This window comes from Seriola lalandi, unplaced genomic scaffold, assembly GCF_002814215.2.
Source record: "Seriola lalandi dorsalis isolate HSWRI2012SDOR001 ecotype SW California unplaced genomic scaffold, Sedor1 jcf7180002054671, whole genome shotgun sequence".
NCBI lineage: Eukaryota > Metazoa > Chordata > Actinopteri > Carangiformes > Carangidae > Seriola > Seriola lalandi.
The window spans coordinates 141,605-161,266 of NW_019525224.1; the positions used below are offsets into that span (position 1 = coordinate 141,605).

The following is a 19,662-nucleotide window of genomic DNA, read 5'->3' on the forward strand; positions in this document are numbered from 1 at the left end:
GTGTGTGTGCTACCTGTTAATGAAATTAAAGTATTTCTGCAGGTATCCAGCGTCAACGTGGCTTTTGCAGAGCTCCAGCTGAGTCCGAGGGTAGTAGTGAATGTAGTTGACACACATTTCCTCCATGATACCGAAACCTCCCTGAGGAGACGAGGGGGTTTGGTGTGAGATGGGAAAGGGTGAACGGGAGGGTGGGGTCAGAGGGATTATGAGAATGAAGAAAATACGGTGAGTTTGAAGATGGAGGGAGGAAAGAGGACAAAGAAGGCAATACTCAAGGTTATTCTGTTGTTGACAGCGCTCAAGGTGAATTTATAATATAAAAGCAATATAAAAATAGTTCTGTATATTGATAGTGTTTTGCTCACCACCGTAGGCTTGCTCCTATCTTCTGTGTTATAAGTACACTTTGTTATGAGGACGTCGCCCTGCAGGATCAAGCCGAAACACACCAGCAGTTGTCACCATATTGTAAGATTAACAAGGAAGCTAAAGATAATTTAAGAAAATAAATTATTTAAAAGAGCCAATGGCCAGTTTGCTGTTAAACAGAGTGTTGCTCAGCTGCTACGGTTTTGTCTTGACCGTTCTCGGGGGAATTTCCCATCACGGCACTGATTTCACCGCCTGTCCCTATTTTCACACCATTTAAACACCTTATTCAGCAGCGAAGTATCTAATTCAATACTCTGAATGCGAAGGGAGGAAAAAAAAATCATCTGGGGCCCTACCATTCAGGAGTAGTTGGCTGAGCTTGCAGAATAGTAAAACTTCCATTCTTGTCTGAATGTAAAATCTGCACAGTGGAAAATGAAACCATCAAATAGTCACTGTCTTTCATAGTGTTGTCGACTTTATACTCACGGGTAAAACATTCACCATTTTTCTTAGAACTCGGATCGTCTATAAGAAAGAAGACAGAAACAAATACAGTGTATTAAAAGGAAAATACACCCAACTTTCATTTTCAGGATTCCTGGGTTCTTCTTCACATATATTTGGACATGAAAACACTATACCTTAGGCTGTAACCTGTGAAGTCATGAGAACCTACTGGCAGTGATTTGTTATTCCAGTCTCTCAAAAGTCAGAATGGAGTTCCTTGTTACCTCCAGATATATTGTATTTCTACAACGCATTTCCCTCTCTAGCATCTAAATTGTGTGCATAATTGGACACTTTGTGTAAAATACATTTATTTCAGACACTGCAAGATAAAACACCGGTTGCGCTTGATGCTTTCCTTGGGGGCAGCGTTCATTAGCTGTGTGTGTGAAAAGGCCTATTATCTTTGCTGGGAAAGGTTTGATAAAGTCTTCATATGCCCTAATGAGGCTGCAGGGTTTCAAGCAACAGCACACAGGTACACTCAGATTAGTCTGACATCAACAGCAGCTGGAGATTTTATCAGGCAGTCTAGCAGATGTCCCTCTCCTCTGTGTGTGTGTATGTGTGTGCGTGTGTGTGCGTGTGCATGTGATCGTCTTTGCATGTACCTGCCTCAGGATATTGCGGATAAATAAAACACAACAGATGTCAGCTGCCATCTCTCAACAATGTTAATGTTGTTGTTTGTCAGTTTTGATGTTGATGGACACAAGGGTTTTTGCCTTGTGGTTGGAGATTATACTGTGATCAGGTCTAAATCCAGGATTTGTATGGGCCTCACTATAACTCTATAAAATACAGACAGGTCAGCAAGTTGATGTCAGGAAAAACTCAGGGGATCCATGGTAGTCTAACTAGTGTTCAGTCACTTGTAAAAAGGTCATATATATATATATACAAGATTTCAGGCGTTTGTTTTATTTAAACTGCTCCCTGCTTTTTTAACCAAAGTGAGGTATGTAAGTCAAAGGGAGAAACACTGTGATACAAATATGACAACAAACCCCATGAAAAAACTCCTATCCCTCTGTGCTTCTATCGGCCAAAAACTATTATTAAAAACCCATCAATGAGCCACACTCACGGCTGACATGTTACCTCATTACGATGAACAGGGGCTCTGTCCCGCTAGAAGTCCACATGTGTATCAGTCCGCCATGGAAAATAGTTCCCAACAAATGCACCAATTACTCCTGTTTGAGTAACATTTGTTAAAAACAACAGTGCCCAGCTGCTGTAGGGAAATCTTAAGCCTTTCTAAGGACTGAAATTAACCATTTGTTAGCTGTTTTTAAAGATGTATGTCTTTGACAGGAAACAATGGGCACACGTAAATGCCAGTCCTTTTGCCCAAGTCATAAATAATATAACACACATTTGTTTGTAACAAATACACCTCTGACCATCAAGCATTCTCTATATACTAATATACTGTAGATCACCCACTGCAAAAGACTGTAATAAGACTTTATCGTAATGGAAAGGTTTTTATTTTCCATGGTGTGATAGAAGCAGAAATATCATTCCATGAGGCCAGTGTTAGTCTTCATTTCTCAGTTATTTTTTGAGGATAATCTTTGTCCCAGTGGCGCACAGCTCAGTGTGATGTGAGGTAAAACTCACTTTTATCTGATCTAATACAATAGCCTGTAAGATACAATGCACAAAGTTAGATCTCAGCTCCTCTGGGTAAACTGAGCCCTGCTCACCTGGTAGTGTGTACTGAAGTGCTGGTCCTCCTGTACCACCTCCAGCTCTTTGCCTCCCCTCACCAAAACTGTCCTCACCCCATGCCCTGCCAGGTGGGTGTGCAGCTGGGACGCAAATATATAGATTCCTCCTGGAGGCAAAGCCTAGATCGACAAAACAAGCGGACAAACAGAGAAACAGACTTTTTTTTTTTTTATTATTATTATTATTTTTTTAGGTCAAGCTCCAACCCAGACTTTTGTGCTTTAAAGACAAAAAATGTAAAATATGCGGCACCTAGCTGACATATCCGCCTTGCATTCTTAACATCTGAACCATAAATAATGTAGTAAATGATGGAGATTTTATATACATACAGTCTGGGTACACTTGGAGGTGCAGTACCCGGTGAGGTAGAAGGTTTGTTGTTTGGGTGGGATAGCCATGATAGGAGTATAAACAAGGCCCAACTCCATGATCCCTGCATCGTATCGCCTCAGGCTGGGTGTGTAGTGCAACCGTATCCCTGATGCGTCATGGCGGCCTGCATGTAAATATCAAATATGTAATATACAGTCTGTTTACTAGTAGATCATACAAACACACAGGAGCCAGAATTATATAATTCACTAAACCAGGCTACGGAGTTTATTTTGGGTGCTCTTTGTCTCCTAGAGCAACAAATTTAAGATTTCTGAGGGGAGAATTACAGTACAAAGAGAGGATTATAGGATCACAGAAAAATTTCACAGGTGTAATGAGTTTGTAGTATGTGCTCTCCATCTGCTCCTGATCAGCACACACTCTGCAACATTTTGAATCATCTGGCATTTATCTTGCATAGACCAGCAAAAACAGCATTACAGTTTTTAAGCCTACTAAGGAAAAAAAAAAAACCAAGATGCTAAGAGGTGATTTTTAGTTTGAAAGTTCAAATCAAGGAGGTGAGCTGGTGGCCTAAAGGTGAGTTAGTGAGACCTTAGCTCCATCTCTGTTCAACCACAGGAAACTTTGAAGGAAGACATAATAGAGAGGATATATAAAAATCTTAACAGAAAACAACTCCAAAACCAGAAAGATGTGCCGAGAATTAGAAGATGGTAATGTAGGCGTTAAGCGTATTGTAAGGTCAGATCGGGATAAGAAAAGCAAAGTCTGTAGTGACTTTTACAGGCGAGATCAAAAGGTATATCTGGAAAATTTTAAATGAATCGCTCTGTTGAAGATAAGCCTCGGGCTCCTAGCGCAAGATACAGACAATCCTGCTGCTTCCGCGTGTGTGTGTGTGAGAAAGAGTGATCTGAAGACAGAGTGTGTGAGCGTGTGTGCTTAAATATGTACTGTATGTACCAGATATAAGGAGAGGGTTGTGGTAATGGACCTCTAGGCGAAGGAACCTTGAGGATCCTGGTCCACCCATCGGCAGCCCTGCATCAGGAGGATAGTAAAAAGCCTGCAAGCAAACACACAGACACACATATTCACCACACACATGATTCATTATTCCTCTCATTTATGCAGAGCTGCTTTGAAGTTGTAGCAAAGAGTCTTCACAAAATTCACAGATGATGTTGAGTTAAAACCTTTTTTAGATTTAATATCCTCACAATATGCACAGCGTGTGCTTTGTTGTTATGTTCTGATAGGCTTTGTATTAGAGAAGAAGTCATACATTTCAGAGCGGGGACGCCACTTATGGACTTTGACAGTGTTACAGTGAAAGGAACCAAAGTGTAATCACATTTTATATATCCTTGTTCATTCTCTCATTCTGTTGAAGGCCGACATTGTCAGAGCATGACAAAAAAGGTCACCCTGTGCTAACATGTTCCAGTTAAGTATTGAAAAGCCATACTCTCTCCTCTCTAAAGTCTTGACAAGTGTTTCGAAAAACTTCCAGAAGAGAAAGTTTCCTTTAACACTCAGTAGGATGTCTTAAAATATCAATTGCAGGCTTCTGCAATCCACTTCAAACCAGTTCTTTTGATGTCCTCTTTAAGATGTGATCTTCTATCAAAGCGATATGTCTAAGAAATCATTATTACATCATGTCTTATTCACCTTCTTGCCCAAACTGCAGAGATAATAAATAGCCTAGCTCTAAAAATAACAAGATGCCAACTCACGAGCTCCAAACCACCCACAGAATTTAAAATTGTAACAGCAACAGATCGTAAGACTGAAAGGGAGCTTTTAAAACTGATCATGATACAGAAAACTGATCATTAACACACAGTCTTTGCATCGACTGTGTTCCTCATTGTGAACCTTCACATCCTCTCCTCGAGGCCTTTTGGGGGATCTATGAGCAGGCTCAAAAAGCATGTCTATCGATTATTTCTACACCGAGACAGGTTGTATTCTCGCATGGACGCGCCCTCTGGGATGCCGCTTGTGAACTTGTGAGGTATATTTTCTCCCCCCTCCTCTTTCACGCCTCGGATTCTGAAGTATTCTTCTTATCACAGCAAGAAAATAATTCTCTAGTCACCTCTTGTCCCCTGGGCATCAAACCTCCATGCTTTCATAAAGAAATCTTGATTTAATCCTGATTCATCATCTGTGTCTTCACCTGTTTCTGAGAGAGGCCAACCTTTAGCCACGTCTGCTGATACAGTTTGTAATGGAAGAAAGAAATAGTTTTATTTAATCTTGCTCTAATGTGTTATGGTGAAATCCTTAGAGATTTGCTGTCTCCCCCACACATAGACACACACAAACATGTATTTCTTTTCCACTGGTGCTGCTGTCTCTGACAGTGTCGTACGTTATTGTTTCTTTTTCCTCTTTCAAACTTCCTCTACTCTTTATTTTTCTCTTGCTCCCATGTTTTGTGTTTTTGCAAAGTCACGTTTCCCTTCTGACGCGGTGCCGGGGAGAATGAAACAACACTATTAAGAGGTGATGAAAGAGGCCTGAATATTTCCCACCTAATCTTGTCTTCACAGCTCACAGCTCACAGAAGGCATCCTGCTTGTTTTTGTTTGGCTGGCAGATAATCCAATCAGAGTGGGGCCGTGCTGGCTGTGATACAGTGGGGAGCAGAGCAGAGAAATATGGTGACAGGCTCACGGTTCCCTGTCCTCTCTGCTTTATGTGACTAGCAGGCTGCTTGCTTGCTTGGTCAGCCAGCTGGATGGTAGCCATAGTATGTAAGTTGGGTGATTTAATGCCTGATAGATGACTGACTGAATGACTAGTTGTCTGGCCATTTCACAAAAACTAAACAGGTGCCCTTCTGCACTGAACATTTCAGTCGGGAGCCTGAAACTGCAACACACTTGTTTGAAACTGTCCTTCCCTAAAAGGCGACCCCATAGGTCGTCTGTTCAAGCAGCTTATTACGGCCCATAGTTACATTTTATTGTCAGGCGGCTGTAGTACATGACAAGAGCAAAGGAGGAATTCAAATGACGCTGTTGCAGAGCTGTATGTTTATTATGGTAAGTGTGACAACGACGGTCCTCTAACCTTAACTACTTATACCTAAAACCTAATTATTGTGCTGAAAACCAAACCAAACTGTAAACAACCGTAACCACGTGTTTATCATTGTAACTGATGACGATGAATGAGCTGTATCAGCGGGTGGGAGCAAACGATCTGGGAGTGGGAATTGCTAATTAGCTTAGGCTAATAAATGCTGTGGTATGTGGCATTGGTTCATTCATTCTATACTGTATCTTGTCCCTATACAAATAAACATAAAATAAATCAAATTGTTCATACTTTTTCAGTATTCTGTTCAATTAACTGTTCAATTATGTTTACTGTGAATTTAATTTTACTGCATGATAATCTATTGTCAATGCATGACAATCTTAAGAATTTTAATTTATAGCTCTCTGTACACTGCAAAGAATAAATGTGTATTGGCCTGTGGTTAAGTTTCAGGTTTAGTTTCTAAGTGTCCGAAAGCTGCAAAAAGAATGCAGCCATAATGAAACATTTTGTGTATTGTTACCCCACCAGTGTGCATGCATATGTGGATTCATTCATGTTCATGTGTGTACTTGAGTGTCCATGTAAGCAAGTTTGTGAATATTTGCCTCCCACACACAGACTGTCTCCGAGCTCTTAATAGACTTGTGCTGCATGTGGGATCCTCTTTGCAGGGTTTTTTGCTCGCAGCTCTAGGCTTGGATATTACTCTCGTAGGAGTTTTTGTTTATCTCTTATAATAGATTCAAGCACAGGACCAAAATCAGGCTTCATTCCAACTCTCGCTTTCAATTAGACACCTCTTATGTTTGTTAAAAAACTTGGGTGGGTGCTCCTCTATTTTTCATGATTTTACTAGTTTGAGCCTTTAATTTTAAATGGAACAGTGAATACAGTCAGTGGAGAGTCCCCCATAAAGGTAAAAGTAAGAGGATGTGTGTGGGTGTCTGTTTCCCATCATACCTCAGCACCCATAGCCCATGCAGCTAGCACATGGCGGCAGAAGTTGAGCTTGCCCGGCTTCATCTTGTCATCACAGGAGCCGCTGTACTCTGGAACGTCACGGACATCCGGGGAGCATTCAAACACCTCTATGTGATGCACAATGGCTTCGTTACCTGGAGTTATCACTGACTCATACTGACAGAAACACAGAGAGATAGAGAGAGCGAGAGAGCAACTGTGGCAATTTTCCCACCTCAGACAGATACGTCGATAAAAATTTGCCATTTAAAATGCCATTGCCATTAAATATCCTATCCTACTGTATGTTTTGTACGGGATCTGTTCACATTTCATCACATTAATGTTCCTCAGTAAAAAATATAAGGATGTGAGGTGACATGTCTGTTATGTGTTTTCCTTTTTCTTTGATTTATGTTTAGTCTTTCTAACAATGACAATACAGCCCATGTTGTGTTTGGCCCAGCTGGCAAACAAGGAGCAGTAATAGCTGCCTGTGCGGGATCTCCATCTGAAACACCCACTCCACTGTGTGTAAGTAAACTCTATGTTAAGTGTTTCTATATTTAGAGGCATTCACACCATAACAATGTGGTTCTTGGGCATGTTTTCAGGCAGCTTCTGGATGGAGCACCAGTAAGTGGTCTCTTGACTTGGTATGATGACATTTGGTGCCACAACATCCAGCGTCTGCACATCTGGCGGAAGGGTGGGTGACGGCGTGTCAGGGCGCAGCATCAGCACTCTCTGTATCCCTGTGTGGATCCGGGACAGGTTCAGCTGCTCCAGCGAGGCAAGTCGTTGATCCAAGAAGCCATAAATGACGTGCACAGTCCCGTCCTGATCAATCAAAACAATAAGGAAAGAAAGGATTTTAGATGGCTACAAAGAAGGACATAAACAGCAGGGCTGTGTATTTCAAATTAATAGTCTCTCATGATTATTATTTGGCTGAAATGAATTTCATTATGTTGTCATAGTAATGTTCATTGGTTTTGTGTCTGCAAACTAGCAGTCAAATGTGGTTCCATGGAAACCATAATCAGAATAATGAATGCTTCAGTGGGAATTGTACCAACCATCCCAACTTTCTGAGCATTTTATGTCCACACCTGTAACCGTGAGCTCTCCATGATCAGTCCCATTACTTTTTTAAAACGCACCAAGTACAGCAATAAAAACACACACCTTCCCACTCACACATGGGCACTCTCACGCACACACGCAAATACACTATGACCCTGTTAAAGCTACACACATGCGTGCACTCAAGCATCTTTCCCACCATATCCCCATCTTCTTCTCGCCACCTGTTAACTGTCAAGATCAGTCCTTTCCTCTCTGACAGACATTTTTTTTTTTTAGACTTGAGACCTTTTTCAACAAATAAAATAGAATGTGCTTGTCCTTTACATGAGTAGAAAAGAGGGGTAACATAAATGCAGAAGTCAGTCAACTGTTATTTGCATAGCACCCTTCAATGACTAATAAGACAAAGACAGATTAATAAGCAAGAAAATGGGAGAACCACCTGATGCCTTAGCCAGTGATGTTAAAATAAAACAAGAGTTAGCTCCTTGAAGGATGTCTGGCATCATCTTAAGGATTCTTCAGGTCCAGTGACGCGTTTGCTCCAGCAGTTTACACAGCTCATACAAGATGAACAAAGTGAATAGCCGTAACATCTATATCAACTGTGTGTCTTTTAGTAGTTAGAATAACTTGTTGCCATTATTTGTTATTTTTTGTAAGCTAATGATGCTAAAAAAAAATCAAATCAAATCAATAAAAAAGTGGATTTCTTTTTTTTTTACATTAGAAGGCTACGTTTTCTCTGCCGCCAAACGTCATTTGTTGCCGGAAACAAGTGGTGGTGATTTTGGCTCGAAAAGAGCTTCGGCCATTGCTGTTTACATTACAAGTGGTTGTAATCGGTTATAATACGCCCTCTGAGCATTACGACGTCTTCAGGGCAGGTTGGAGGCTACAGAGTTGCTATCGGGTAGTGATGAGACCAGCAGGGGCCAGCCGACCAGCGTGCTAACTTCAGGAGAAGAAAAGACATGACTTTCCACCGCTGGAGACAACGCTTGGTCAGTCAAGGAATGAAGTTTGATGCTGAACTCACAACTTTTCTTCTAGACAAGTAAGTAAATAGCTGTTAATGCTAATACTAGCATTGTAGCTATAGCAAAACTTACAAATAGCTTGAGACAGAGGCCCAACAACTCACACTCACACATTCTCATCCCCTGACGTGTACACACACACACACACACGCACACACGCACACACACACACACACGCACAGTGTGAAGCAAAGATTCCACACACCTCAATGAGGTAGTCTCTGGGATCACAGGTACTGAATGGTCTTTTGAAGAGCAGGTAGAATCCATCAGTTTTCTGTTTGGCTTCAATCAACTTATAGTCCTGCTGGCTGTCCAATGAAACGTGACCCTCACTGTCGCTCCAAGCATCCTAAAGAAAAAGACACACAATTTATACACATAATAAACACCAAATAGACACAACCAAGTAGCACATTGTTCTGTTACATTCATCACATAAAGTGGGATAATATTATTTTTTGGCTTGTTTTGATGTTTTTAAGCAAAAGTTAAGGAAGGCGGCTCATTTCCATTATAAAAATAGGTAGATATGGAGAGTGTCGGTGGGTGTAGCAGAGCTGGTTGTGAACCTCATTATTAAACCATTACTGAATAAGTTTCAGGCATTCTGTGTATCCATGCAAACCAGACAGAGTAAGTTCAAATATAAATTTTATAATTTTGTATCGAAATAAGAACTATACCATGGTAAAAGAAAAAATGTGACCAGTAGTTTAATTATGCAGAAAAATGTTTGAAGGTGAATGGTTATTGGGAAACAAAGGAGAGCTCTGCACTAGAATGTCACTGATCAAATACACGTCACCAACCAGAGCTTAAATAATGTCCCTATTGTTTGTTTATTTTAAAATTAACACAAATTTATAGAGTTTTAGCAGTTTGTTTGACAGTGGATTATGATACAGTTAATAGAAAGAAATTAGTGTGGCAGTTCGTGTTGTGAAACCCTCTTAACCAAGTGTAGATGGTTCTAATTCTCTGCCAGGAGGCTTTGCAACAGCTCAGTCTATCTGTTTCTGTTATATTTCTCACATTCATATCTGTCCAGAATAGCACCTGAGATCTCTCTCTTTATTTCTGTCTCCCTCTCTGTCCCTCTTATATAACTGTTCTGCACAAACTGCAAACATTTTGAAGCCAACAATTTTGAGAATAAACACAGTATATGTATATATGTGAGTGTATATATTATATACACACACACACACACACACACACACATCTAAAATAAAGATCTAAAATAAACTGTGGGCAGTATGTATTATGTGTGTTACATGACTGTGTGGAGAATACACTTGGTAGACCTCAGCAGAGTCTTATCGTGACTATTTGATTTAAAAGTTGTAACAAGTTCTTCTTTTCTGAACATGGAAGGATAGTAACACAAAGAGGGAATTTCTTATCGAAAGATTCCCACTTGATTTGTCTAAGTAAAGATTCTGAAGCATCATTTTCAGCTAAAATATAGAATGTATTTTCACACAACACATGGGCCATGAACTTTGTCCCCATCTCTTACTTTAGTAGGGACAATTATTGTGACCTAAAACAGCTACAGTGTACATATCTGCATGTGATTATTGTTTTGAGATAGACCTGAAAAAACCTGCACCATCTTAATATTTTTTGTATTTGTGGTATTTGTTCCCTAGAAATGATCAGAATGTCTCATTTTTTACTTTAGTTTCTATTGAGTATCTCTAGAAATATTGTACAGTATATATCCATGAATGTGTTCACAACTAGAGAACAAAGAGAGGAAAAAAAAAAAACTGTATCTTTATATTTCTTCATGGCAAGGTCGTCTGTTTTGAATACATTGATTTAAAAAGTCCCTGAACTACAGAACATATCTGAAATGAGAAGTAGCATGTGTGTGTCTGTGCGTGTGTGTGTGTGTTCATGTTTGAGAGAGAGAGAGAGAGAGAGAGAGAGAGAGAGGACTGTAGCACAGCAGTGACCTTTCTTCTGCTGGAACTTTGGCCCTCCTGAGTGAAGAGAAACAGATGGAACAAGGGGAGAAGGAGAATCGGATAGCAAGGGGGAGATCAATTTAACAAGAAAATACTTTACAATGATGTGAGTGTTACATTATGATGGTTAGAATTTAAACAGCAGGAATGTGCTACACTGGGATTTGGGTAACTGAAGGGAAACAAGCCTGAAATTGATAAGAGATGAATGCAAAGGTCAAAGCTACTGTTCATATTAATGTATATCATGATATCCTTCCTTCTGCAGGGTTTTTGCTAATAAAAATATGTGCATCAAATATTCTTATGAAGCACTAAAATGCACAAACTGCAAACAAACCATTTACCCAAATTCAAAAATATGCTTTTTTTTTTATCATATTAATTGTCTATGAGGATTGATCCCAGAGGTAGTTTCTTTCCTCACTGATCTAACCTATCAGTGAGATACAGCCCTAATGTGTGAGTGTGTTTGTGTGTGGGGCCTCTGGAGTCCAGCTTGCTCCCTCCGACCTCAGATTGAATCACAGCAGAGATTTTTTTCCTGTGTTTTATCTCTGCTGAATAAGTCAATAAAGCTTGCACTGCCCATTCTGCCCAGTTTTCTTTTTTTAAAAAAAATGCATTTTCTATCTCAAGGCTGTCAGTCAGCATTAAAGGAAATAGTAATGCAATTTATACTGTTTATTCTGTGAACTCCATTACCCATTACCATGGTGACAGATCTGCTACCGGAAGCCAGGAAGACATGATGTCTTTCTCAATAACTAGACATTGCAAAATAAACAAATGGTAATAGCTGATTGAAATGAAGGTAGCACTTTTCAGTAGAGGAGATAGGCAACAGCATCTTGCATCCAAATTGAGAGTCTGCCCTTTTCTCATAAATATGTGTGTAGTACCTGCAAATATGAAATAAGTGGAAATTCTCTGCTTTTTTTTGTTTTTTTCTGATGAAAACAACTAAATATGTATGAGACACTTCAGCAGAGCTCCGACATAATGGAAATCAGATTTAAAAAAAATCCACCAGTGGAACTGTTACAGAGTCTGAGTGCAGCCTTTTAATATCAATCCTTGCAGTAGACCTATAGAGTTCATGCAAAAGTTAAGGAATTTAGTTTGTGGTGTAATGTTCAATGTAATGATGGAAATAATTGCAATAATGTTAAATTTATATATTGACTAAGTTTAAAATGTCCTTATTTGTAGGTATTGATGAGGGGGTTACTTAACACTAAGTGCATTGCCTCAAGGTGTGAGCTCTGCATTGTGAAGTAATTTGCCTTAGGAAAAAAAAAGAGATTGATGTTATACACAATATTGCATTAGAGAAGACGTTGGACTAAAGAAGTATGTCCCTGTGCTTTATTCAACTCATAGCCTGACATTAAACTTATCCTTCTCTCGGAACTGTAGCAGGCAGGTCATTGTGGTGAAATAAAACACCCTAAGAAGCAAATAGGTTAATTCCTTATTTGTTAATGGCTTTCTCCAGGGTTGTGTAGATTATTCTAATTTGAAGCTAATCCTGTAGAAACAGGTTCCTAAAGGTACCAATGTCTTTCATCTCATTTATATACCAACTTTTCCCGATCAATCATATGTTGGTGGACGGTCAGTCTCAGCTTTTATATTAAGAATATAACACCCGGACAAAGAAGATAGACAAGGTTTTCCCAGAGACGAAGAATCAGAATTGCTACTGTAATAATTTTTTAACTGCAGGGAATTAGTATTCAATCTGCTTACTGTTTCTCATTAATATTTCCAAAGAAACTCTATTAGGATATTAAAACAATGGACAGAAATACAAATGAAAAGGAAGGTAAATGGGATTTTAATAGCAAGATAAATGTATTTTTTTCCAGAAAAGAAAAAAAATCAAAAATTTTCTGAAAAAGAAATCAGAGTTGGATTGTTAAAAAGGCATTTGTGGCATAATGAAAATTAAGCATTTTACACATCTTAATCAGCATAGGATTCAATTTTGATATGCTAATATCTGCTAATGATTCCCTGATGAACTTTAGCTATTAGTGCAGTTTGAGTGATTTCCAATTAGCAGGGGCCGATAACATCCTTTGTGACTGTGTGATCATGAAGCAAGCCGTCCACTGGCTCCTCGTGCAAAAACACCAATCTCACGCCCCGGGGACCACAGACAGATGAGGAAATAAGAAAGAGGGAAACCTCCACTCTTTAAAGACTTTCATGTAATCCCTGTGCAGTTATGAATTTGACAGGTGAACATAGAGAAAAAATTTTAAGACAGTGAGACTTTTTTTATTCCTTCTGTTTAGAGATCTGCTTGACATCCATATATTTTTAGAGGCATGCCTTGTGTCAGTCAGGACTTTTATAAATTCAAAACAAATTCTTTAAAGTCTAGTCAGTTGAAAGACAAATTATACAGATAACACGCATCCCATCCTTGCTTACCCCAAAGTAGCTCTTAGTCCCAGAGTCCCACAGCACCACCAGGTCAGCATTGGTGAGCTCCCCGCGGTCAGACATCCCCAAGACCACGCCGTATCTGATCTGAGCAACCTTCAATGCCATGTATATCTCCTGGTTGGCGTAGCTGATGTTCCAGGCCAGCTGGAGCTCCCCCCGTGGGTCAAGGGGCACACGGAAGGGCATGGGGAGAGGCGGGAGAGGGCTAGAGGGGTTTGATTTAAGGCTGGACACATCGACAGCATTGGTGGGTGCCTGGTACGAAGCCACCAAGATGACCATCAGAGCAGCCAGGGCAGTGAAGTACAGAACGGTGACGTCCTGAAGGCGAATGTTCCTATTGAAGATCCTCATAATCCCAATGACAGATCTCAATCAGTTTTAGATTAGTGCTGGACAAATTCTCTTTTTTATCTTCACTTGTTTTGAGTTGGTTTGGAGTTAAGTCCAAAAAGTTTTTCTCACAGTGCTGTATAGTTCTGTATAAGCTGCAACTCTCCAAACTCAACGGTGTCGTTTGCCAGCGTTTGTCAGCTCCCTTCTCCTTTTTGGCCACAGTAGATTCAGTATCTCCCTTGCAGTGATCAGGTGAGGTTGTTTATTCTTTTTCTTCCTGTGTTTTCTATCCTTTCAGGCCCTCATTTTTGGAAAAGTTTGACTTTCTTTTGCATCACTAACTTTACAGTCTTTAGGTTTCTCTATTTCCAAACCCTTGTGGGTATTGTCTCTCTCCTCTGAGCAACTGCTCCGTCGCTCTCTCAGCCTTATCCCCCCCAACTGGCTTTTAAAAGACTCCTCCCTTCTGAGTTGTCTGTTTTTATCCAGCCTAATGGTATTACATTTGTTGAGGAAAATTGGATTGTATTCTTTAAGCCCTGGGGTCAACCATGATTCTGCACATCTGCCAGCCCCTAATTGATCCAAATTCAACCATGGACATTATCACAATCAGTTTCTACTAACTAAACTTTATTGTTTGCTCCATCTCTGTCTTTTTTTGCTTTGGTGAACATGCATCATACATTTCCTTGTACATTTCCTGACAAGAGATATTCCAAGCACTATGCTTCTAACCTGGCTTTTTGGGTATTTGATTCAAAGCAGACTTAAGGGGCTGCAAGCTCTTGTGGAGGTGTAAACAAGGCATTAATGCATTAGGCCCTTTCCTTAAGCCACCGCCTAAGGCTACAGAAGACCTAATCAAACTGTCAATTATGGGTTTCAAAAGCAAGAGGGACACATTCAGGTTGGTTTAAAAGGTTAGCACAGCCCCGGTGGAAGTTGTGTGTGTGTGTGTGTGTGTGTGTGTGTGTGTGTGTGTGTGTGTGTGTGTGTGTGTGTGTGTGTGTCTCTGTGTTTGCAATCGGTGAAAAACAGGTAAGCGAACAAAATGGATTTGGGACAGATATCCAAAGAGAAATGAAATGCTGCTCTTTGGCCTTTCCCCACCGTCTACACACATTTGAGAATTAATCAAAGTTTGGTAGGGAATGCAGAGGGATTGTCAGGGGGGCATGGTTCTGTGTCAGCCTAGTTCAATAGCAGCTCTATTTTTAGTTTTGTTTTGATATGCTGGGATAGTGGAGAAATATGTCAGTAAAAAATGAAGCTGGAGCCAGGTGTCCGTGCTAAACTTAATTTAGCGTGGTCATTTCTGTTTCCACAAGTCACCATCTTGTTGTGAGTTAGAACGAATAGTCCTGCATGTATCCCCCTGAAAAAATTCCGCTTGTTGTCATATTTCACTTTTTTGTACAGATTAAGCAAACGAAGTGTAACATGTTAATTAGTGAGCCTTAGAGTTCCTGGTAGCTGAATTTTGCTGTTAGCTGTTTCCGCCTGTTTCCACTCTTTATGCTAAGCTAAGCTAACCCCTATCCTGGCTGTAGCCTTTATTTACTGAACAAATATGTGGGTGGTATCAATCTTCTCATGTAACTTCCGGCAGAGACAACAAATAAGCATATATTCCAAAATATCAAACTATTACTTTTAAGGCACTGCACACCCACAGCTCTGTTTTCCATTACTCTAACTATTCTCTGTATACCTCTAACTTAAAGACACCAAACTGTATGAACTAATAACGATAATAAGTAGAAACACTGCAAATTGCGAGGGAGCTGTCAATCAAGCAGTCTGTTCCCACACAGTTTCTCAGCTGGCTTCCCTCAGCTGGGAATGTGAAACGTTTTTGCCCTCTAAAGATATGGTCACATTACATTTCCAGCATGTGAACACTTGCTCCATTCACTGCTATTGAAACCAGAACGGCAGACTTTTCGGCACCGGCGGATACACAGATCGGAGTTCACCGAGTGGATGTGCTTGGTCCGCGAACAGAAACACACAGATGGAGAAGGTATTATTCAAGTTTGTTTAATCACCATATTTAGTGTGATGTCACACAACCAGACTACAAAGTCACATTGCTCTCACACACTGTTTATAGTCTTTTACGCTCTGAGCAATATTTACCTACAGTATTACCTGCATCAGAAACATGGCGCCATGTCCTTTTTGGGGGTCAATTGTTAAACAGCAAAGTGACTGAACTTTGGGTTTTAATATGATGGGGGGGGGGGGCAGAGTCACTTTGACAGGAATGTCCAAACCAGAAGAGGACATCTAGTTTAGTTTTGTTCCCAATAGCAGAGTTTTTATCTGCATTGCTGACAACATGCTAGTGATAAAATTCTCCATAAACAGTGTGTCCGATAATAAAAAAGGTTATTTCTATACTGTAGCACGTCTCAAAACTAATATATATAATATAGAGTGCTTTACATAAAGCGGACCAAACTAAATACAGGGGTAGAGTCAACAAAGCAGAATAAAGCCATCGTAATATAAAAATCTAATATGTATAATCACTACGGGGAGCCAACACGCTGCAGGTTTAATTACAGCTGATCATCTCTGCAGGTGACTTCACTGATGAGTTCTTCTTCTCTACCTGAATGGGTGCTAATCAGCTGTCGGAGTCTTCAGTTGGAATGAAAACCTGCAAACTGTTGGCCCGCCACCACCCACCCGTCGGTAAAGAAGGTAACGACATGAAGCATGTACATAAAAAAAAAGAAATGATAGATCAATCTGTACACATGAGATGTACAAAGATAAAGATGGTAACGATGGTGATTTGAGTCGACTTAACCCCATGCTGCAGAGATGTGCAGGTGTACTTCAGAAACACTTGGTTAAATGTGGCTCCAGGTCCGATAAAGTACACTTCTGACCACATCCATCATCCAATTTATAGGAAGTGCCACCTCATTTGTACATTAGTTCTGCATGTCCCTTTTCATGTGGATGATTCAGTGAAGTTCAAGGAAAGCTCATCATTAAACGAGCTGCAGGGTGAATGCAAATTCTCTGTGTGTTGGATTCAATTTTGTACATGACGTCATACCGTTGAATCCTTTTTCCGGAAGAGGTTCATAAAGAGAAAGGTTTGGATTTGAGCGGAAAAACAGAGAGGGAGCAGAGCAGAAAGTCATGGACTGGTATCGTGTTGGTTAATGTAATAAAGAGTCCCTGAGGCAAACAGAGATCTGCGTATCCTTCTAATGTCTCTGGCAATCACATGAGGCTCTGTAATCTCGTCTCTCTCTATGTGTCTCTGTATCTGTACAACAATTGTTTCTTTTTATCTTTTACACCATCACATTTCTGCCTCTTTACAAGTCTGTCTACCCCCTGTCACACTGCTCTCTGTTGCTGCTGATCACCCGCTCTCTCACTCACTCTCTTCCTGCCTTCTCATTTCTCTTACATGCACACTTATCTTTCCGCTGCTGTTCCTGATGTGTCAGCAAACACAAACGAGACGAGACGCTGTAAAGTCGGCGGTGATCCGGAGGGAAGGAAAGAGAGAGAGAAAGAGAGAGAGAGAGAAAAGTGGGCAGCATGGGGGATGGGTGTGGAAGAACAGATTTAAGGAGAGAATGATGGGCCTTTGTGTAATCATGTCTGTGGGTGTGTTTATGCAAGAAGCCTGGGGGTGTATGTGACATTATCCTGCCTAGGACAAGCCACATATTGCCCCCAAAACTTCATCACCATGCATTGCTTTCAGTTTGGGACAAGCATATGCATGGACACAGTAGTTAGGAATTTGTGCTCCGGATGATCCATAGTTTATCAGCGCCGTGTTCTGTGATGTCTGGATTAACCTGATAGGAGACCCAAGGGCTAAAACTTCCAGCCAGGTCCCTATTGAAGTCCGAACCCCCACCTCCTGCCCTCTGTGTATGTACCCTGCTACATTTACATTCAGTTAAGTAAGCAGACTATATATAACAGAGTCATTATATGAGCAGAGATACAGAGACCACCCATTATTCCTATAGAAATAGAAGTACCCCAGTTAGTTTGCATGATTTGATTAAACAATTTTATTTATAAATGTGCACCATTGTTATAGTCTGGATTTCAAGTCGCACGAGCCATATAATGCCATATTTCCAAGCTGCTTTCTACATTGTTTTCCAGTGTTTGAGGATTGACTGGAGCTCTTCTAATTACATCATCTTGTTGCACCATCTTCTTCTGCAGTGGTTCAGTGGCACCAGACTGAAGCATTAGCCCCACCAACTGTTGATAAACCAGCTCCTCATATTTGATAACAGCATTCATTTGCACTTTTTGTCAGTTTTATGGAAATTTGGTTAAATTTTGCACTATATTTGAAATGGAAACCTGAATATATTTGGTTAAAATACAGGATCTGTCTTAGTGGATGTTGTACTTAAATGGGCCTATGAACAGCAGCCACTGTGGCTACAACTTATAATGACAGGATAATAGTAGTCACCGTGGCCTACTGGTTATAATAGACTAAATAAAAGCTGTAACAACAAAACCCCAGAGTGTATTGAAGTGAAAAAGGATGTGTTTTATTACCTATGAATTCACAAAGACTGTTTTATTTTTATTCTTTCTAAAGTTGCATAGTCTCACTTTAAGGTCAGTGGTGCAAAGTCCTCACAACTTTGCAAATACTCAAATTAACTAAACCAACTGGCATGCAGTGAACCTAGGTTGTCCTGTTTGGTAATCTAGCTTTGGCAAAATGATTGTAATCAATTGCAATAAATTGTAGAGGTGTTGATATAATGTCTGTTCATTGATCATACAGTAAATTTTAATTTAATGTTATTGAATCTTATTTCATTTTGAGCAAAAATAAACAAAAGCTGTGAACATGAGGAGAGCTAAATCTCAGCCACTCTGACATACCTCATACATACACATTGCACATGTGCACAAACAGAGAGAGAGAGAGAGAGGAGTGGATAAAAGCAGAACTCACCGCGACATGACCAATCCAACCATCTCATTCTCTCCTAATATAAATATTTCAACGCCGCACACTCTCAAAGTGCCCTAATCTCCACTTCTGTGAGTTTGAATAATGAATGCAATAAAAACTCACACTGCTACTCTTAGCGTTGCCTCAAACCGGCCCCTCGTCTGATCTGAATGGGAGAGGCAAGCAGTTGTAAGGGTAGACTGGGTAATTAGAGGAGACGATGAGTGAAGAACTTGGAGAGAGGAGGAAAGAGAGAGAGACAGACAGAGGAAGTAAAAACAAGTGGTGAAACAGTGCAGGTTCGGAGGCTGACAAGAGAAAGAGCACTGTGGCATAAAGAGACACAAGGAGCACATGGATCACATCACAGAGGGTAACAAGTTGGAAAACAGACATTCACATCCATGGGTGAATTCCTAATATGTCTTGTAGTCAGGAGGCAGAGTGACAGGGGCAGAGTGAAGGGACAGGAGACAGAAGGAGGTACAAAGAGAAAAATGATCCTACTGGAGACAGATGTGTGCGTTGTCTTAATGAAATTTAATGGACGTTTTGTCCCAGACAGAGGGCCAGTTTGTTTTTCCACCTTGGCTGAACCTTGGGCAGAGGACAGGTGTAATTCTTTTAATTATCTTTATAGAGTTGGCTGTCACATATGCATATAGCTTGGCTGATTAACTGCTGTGTAAGTGGGAAGTTTAATGAATCCACTCTAAATGCTACAGCCGCTTGTGGGTTTCCAGCATATTAGGAGGACATAGTGAAGGGTGACTTTCAGGTTTCGGCTACAGTAAGCTCTGTGATG

General features: G+C 40.3%; 1 protein-coding gene across 1 annotated transcript in view; it reads right to left on the minus strand.

The window, feature by feature from the left end:
• dbh (dopamine beta-hydroxylase (dopamine beta-monooxygenase)) overlaps positions 1 to 14,254 on the minus strand; it is a 16,987-nt gene extending 2,733 nt beyond the window's left edge. The window contains exons 1-10 of the mRNA XM_023421283.2: positions 13,529 to 14,254; positions 9,316 to 9,462; positions 7,564 to 7,821; positions 6,982 to 7,158; positions 3,928 to 4,030; positions 2,955 to 3,121; positions 2,598 to 2,741; positions 865 to 903; positions 369 to 428; positions 14 to 141 (exon numbers count right to left, since the gene is read on the minus strand). Coding sequence (XP_023277051.1) covers positions 14 to 141; positions 369 to 428; positions 865 to 903; positions 2,598 to 2,741; positions 2,955 to 3,121; positions 3,928 to 4,030; positions 6,982 to 7,158; positions 7,564 to 7,821; positions 9,316 to 9,462; positions 13,529 to 13,897 — 1,592 coding nt within the window. The 5' untranslated portion in view covers positions 13,898 to 14,254. The remainder of the gene's footprint in view (positions 1 to 13; positions 142 to 368; positions 429 to 864; positions 904 to 2,597; positions 2,742 to 2,954; positions 3,122 to 3,927; positions 4,031 to 6,981; positions 7,159 to 7,563; positions 7,822 to 9,315; positions 9,463 to 13,528) is intronic.
• Positions 14,255 to 19,662: the final 5,408 nt, after the last annotated feature.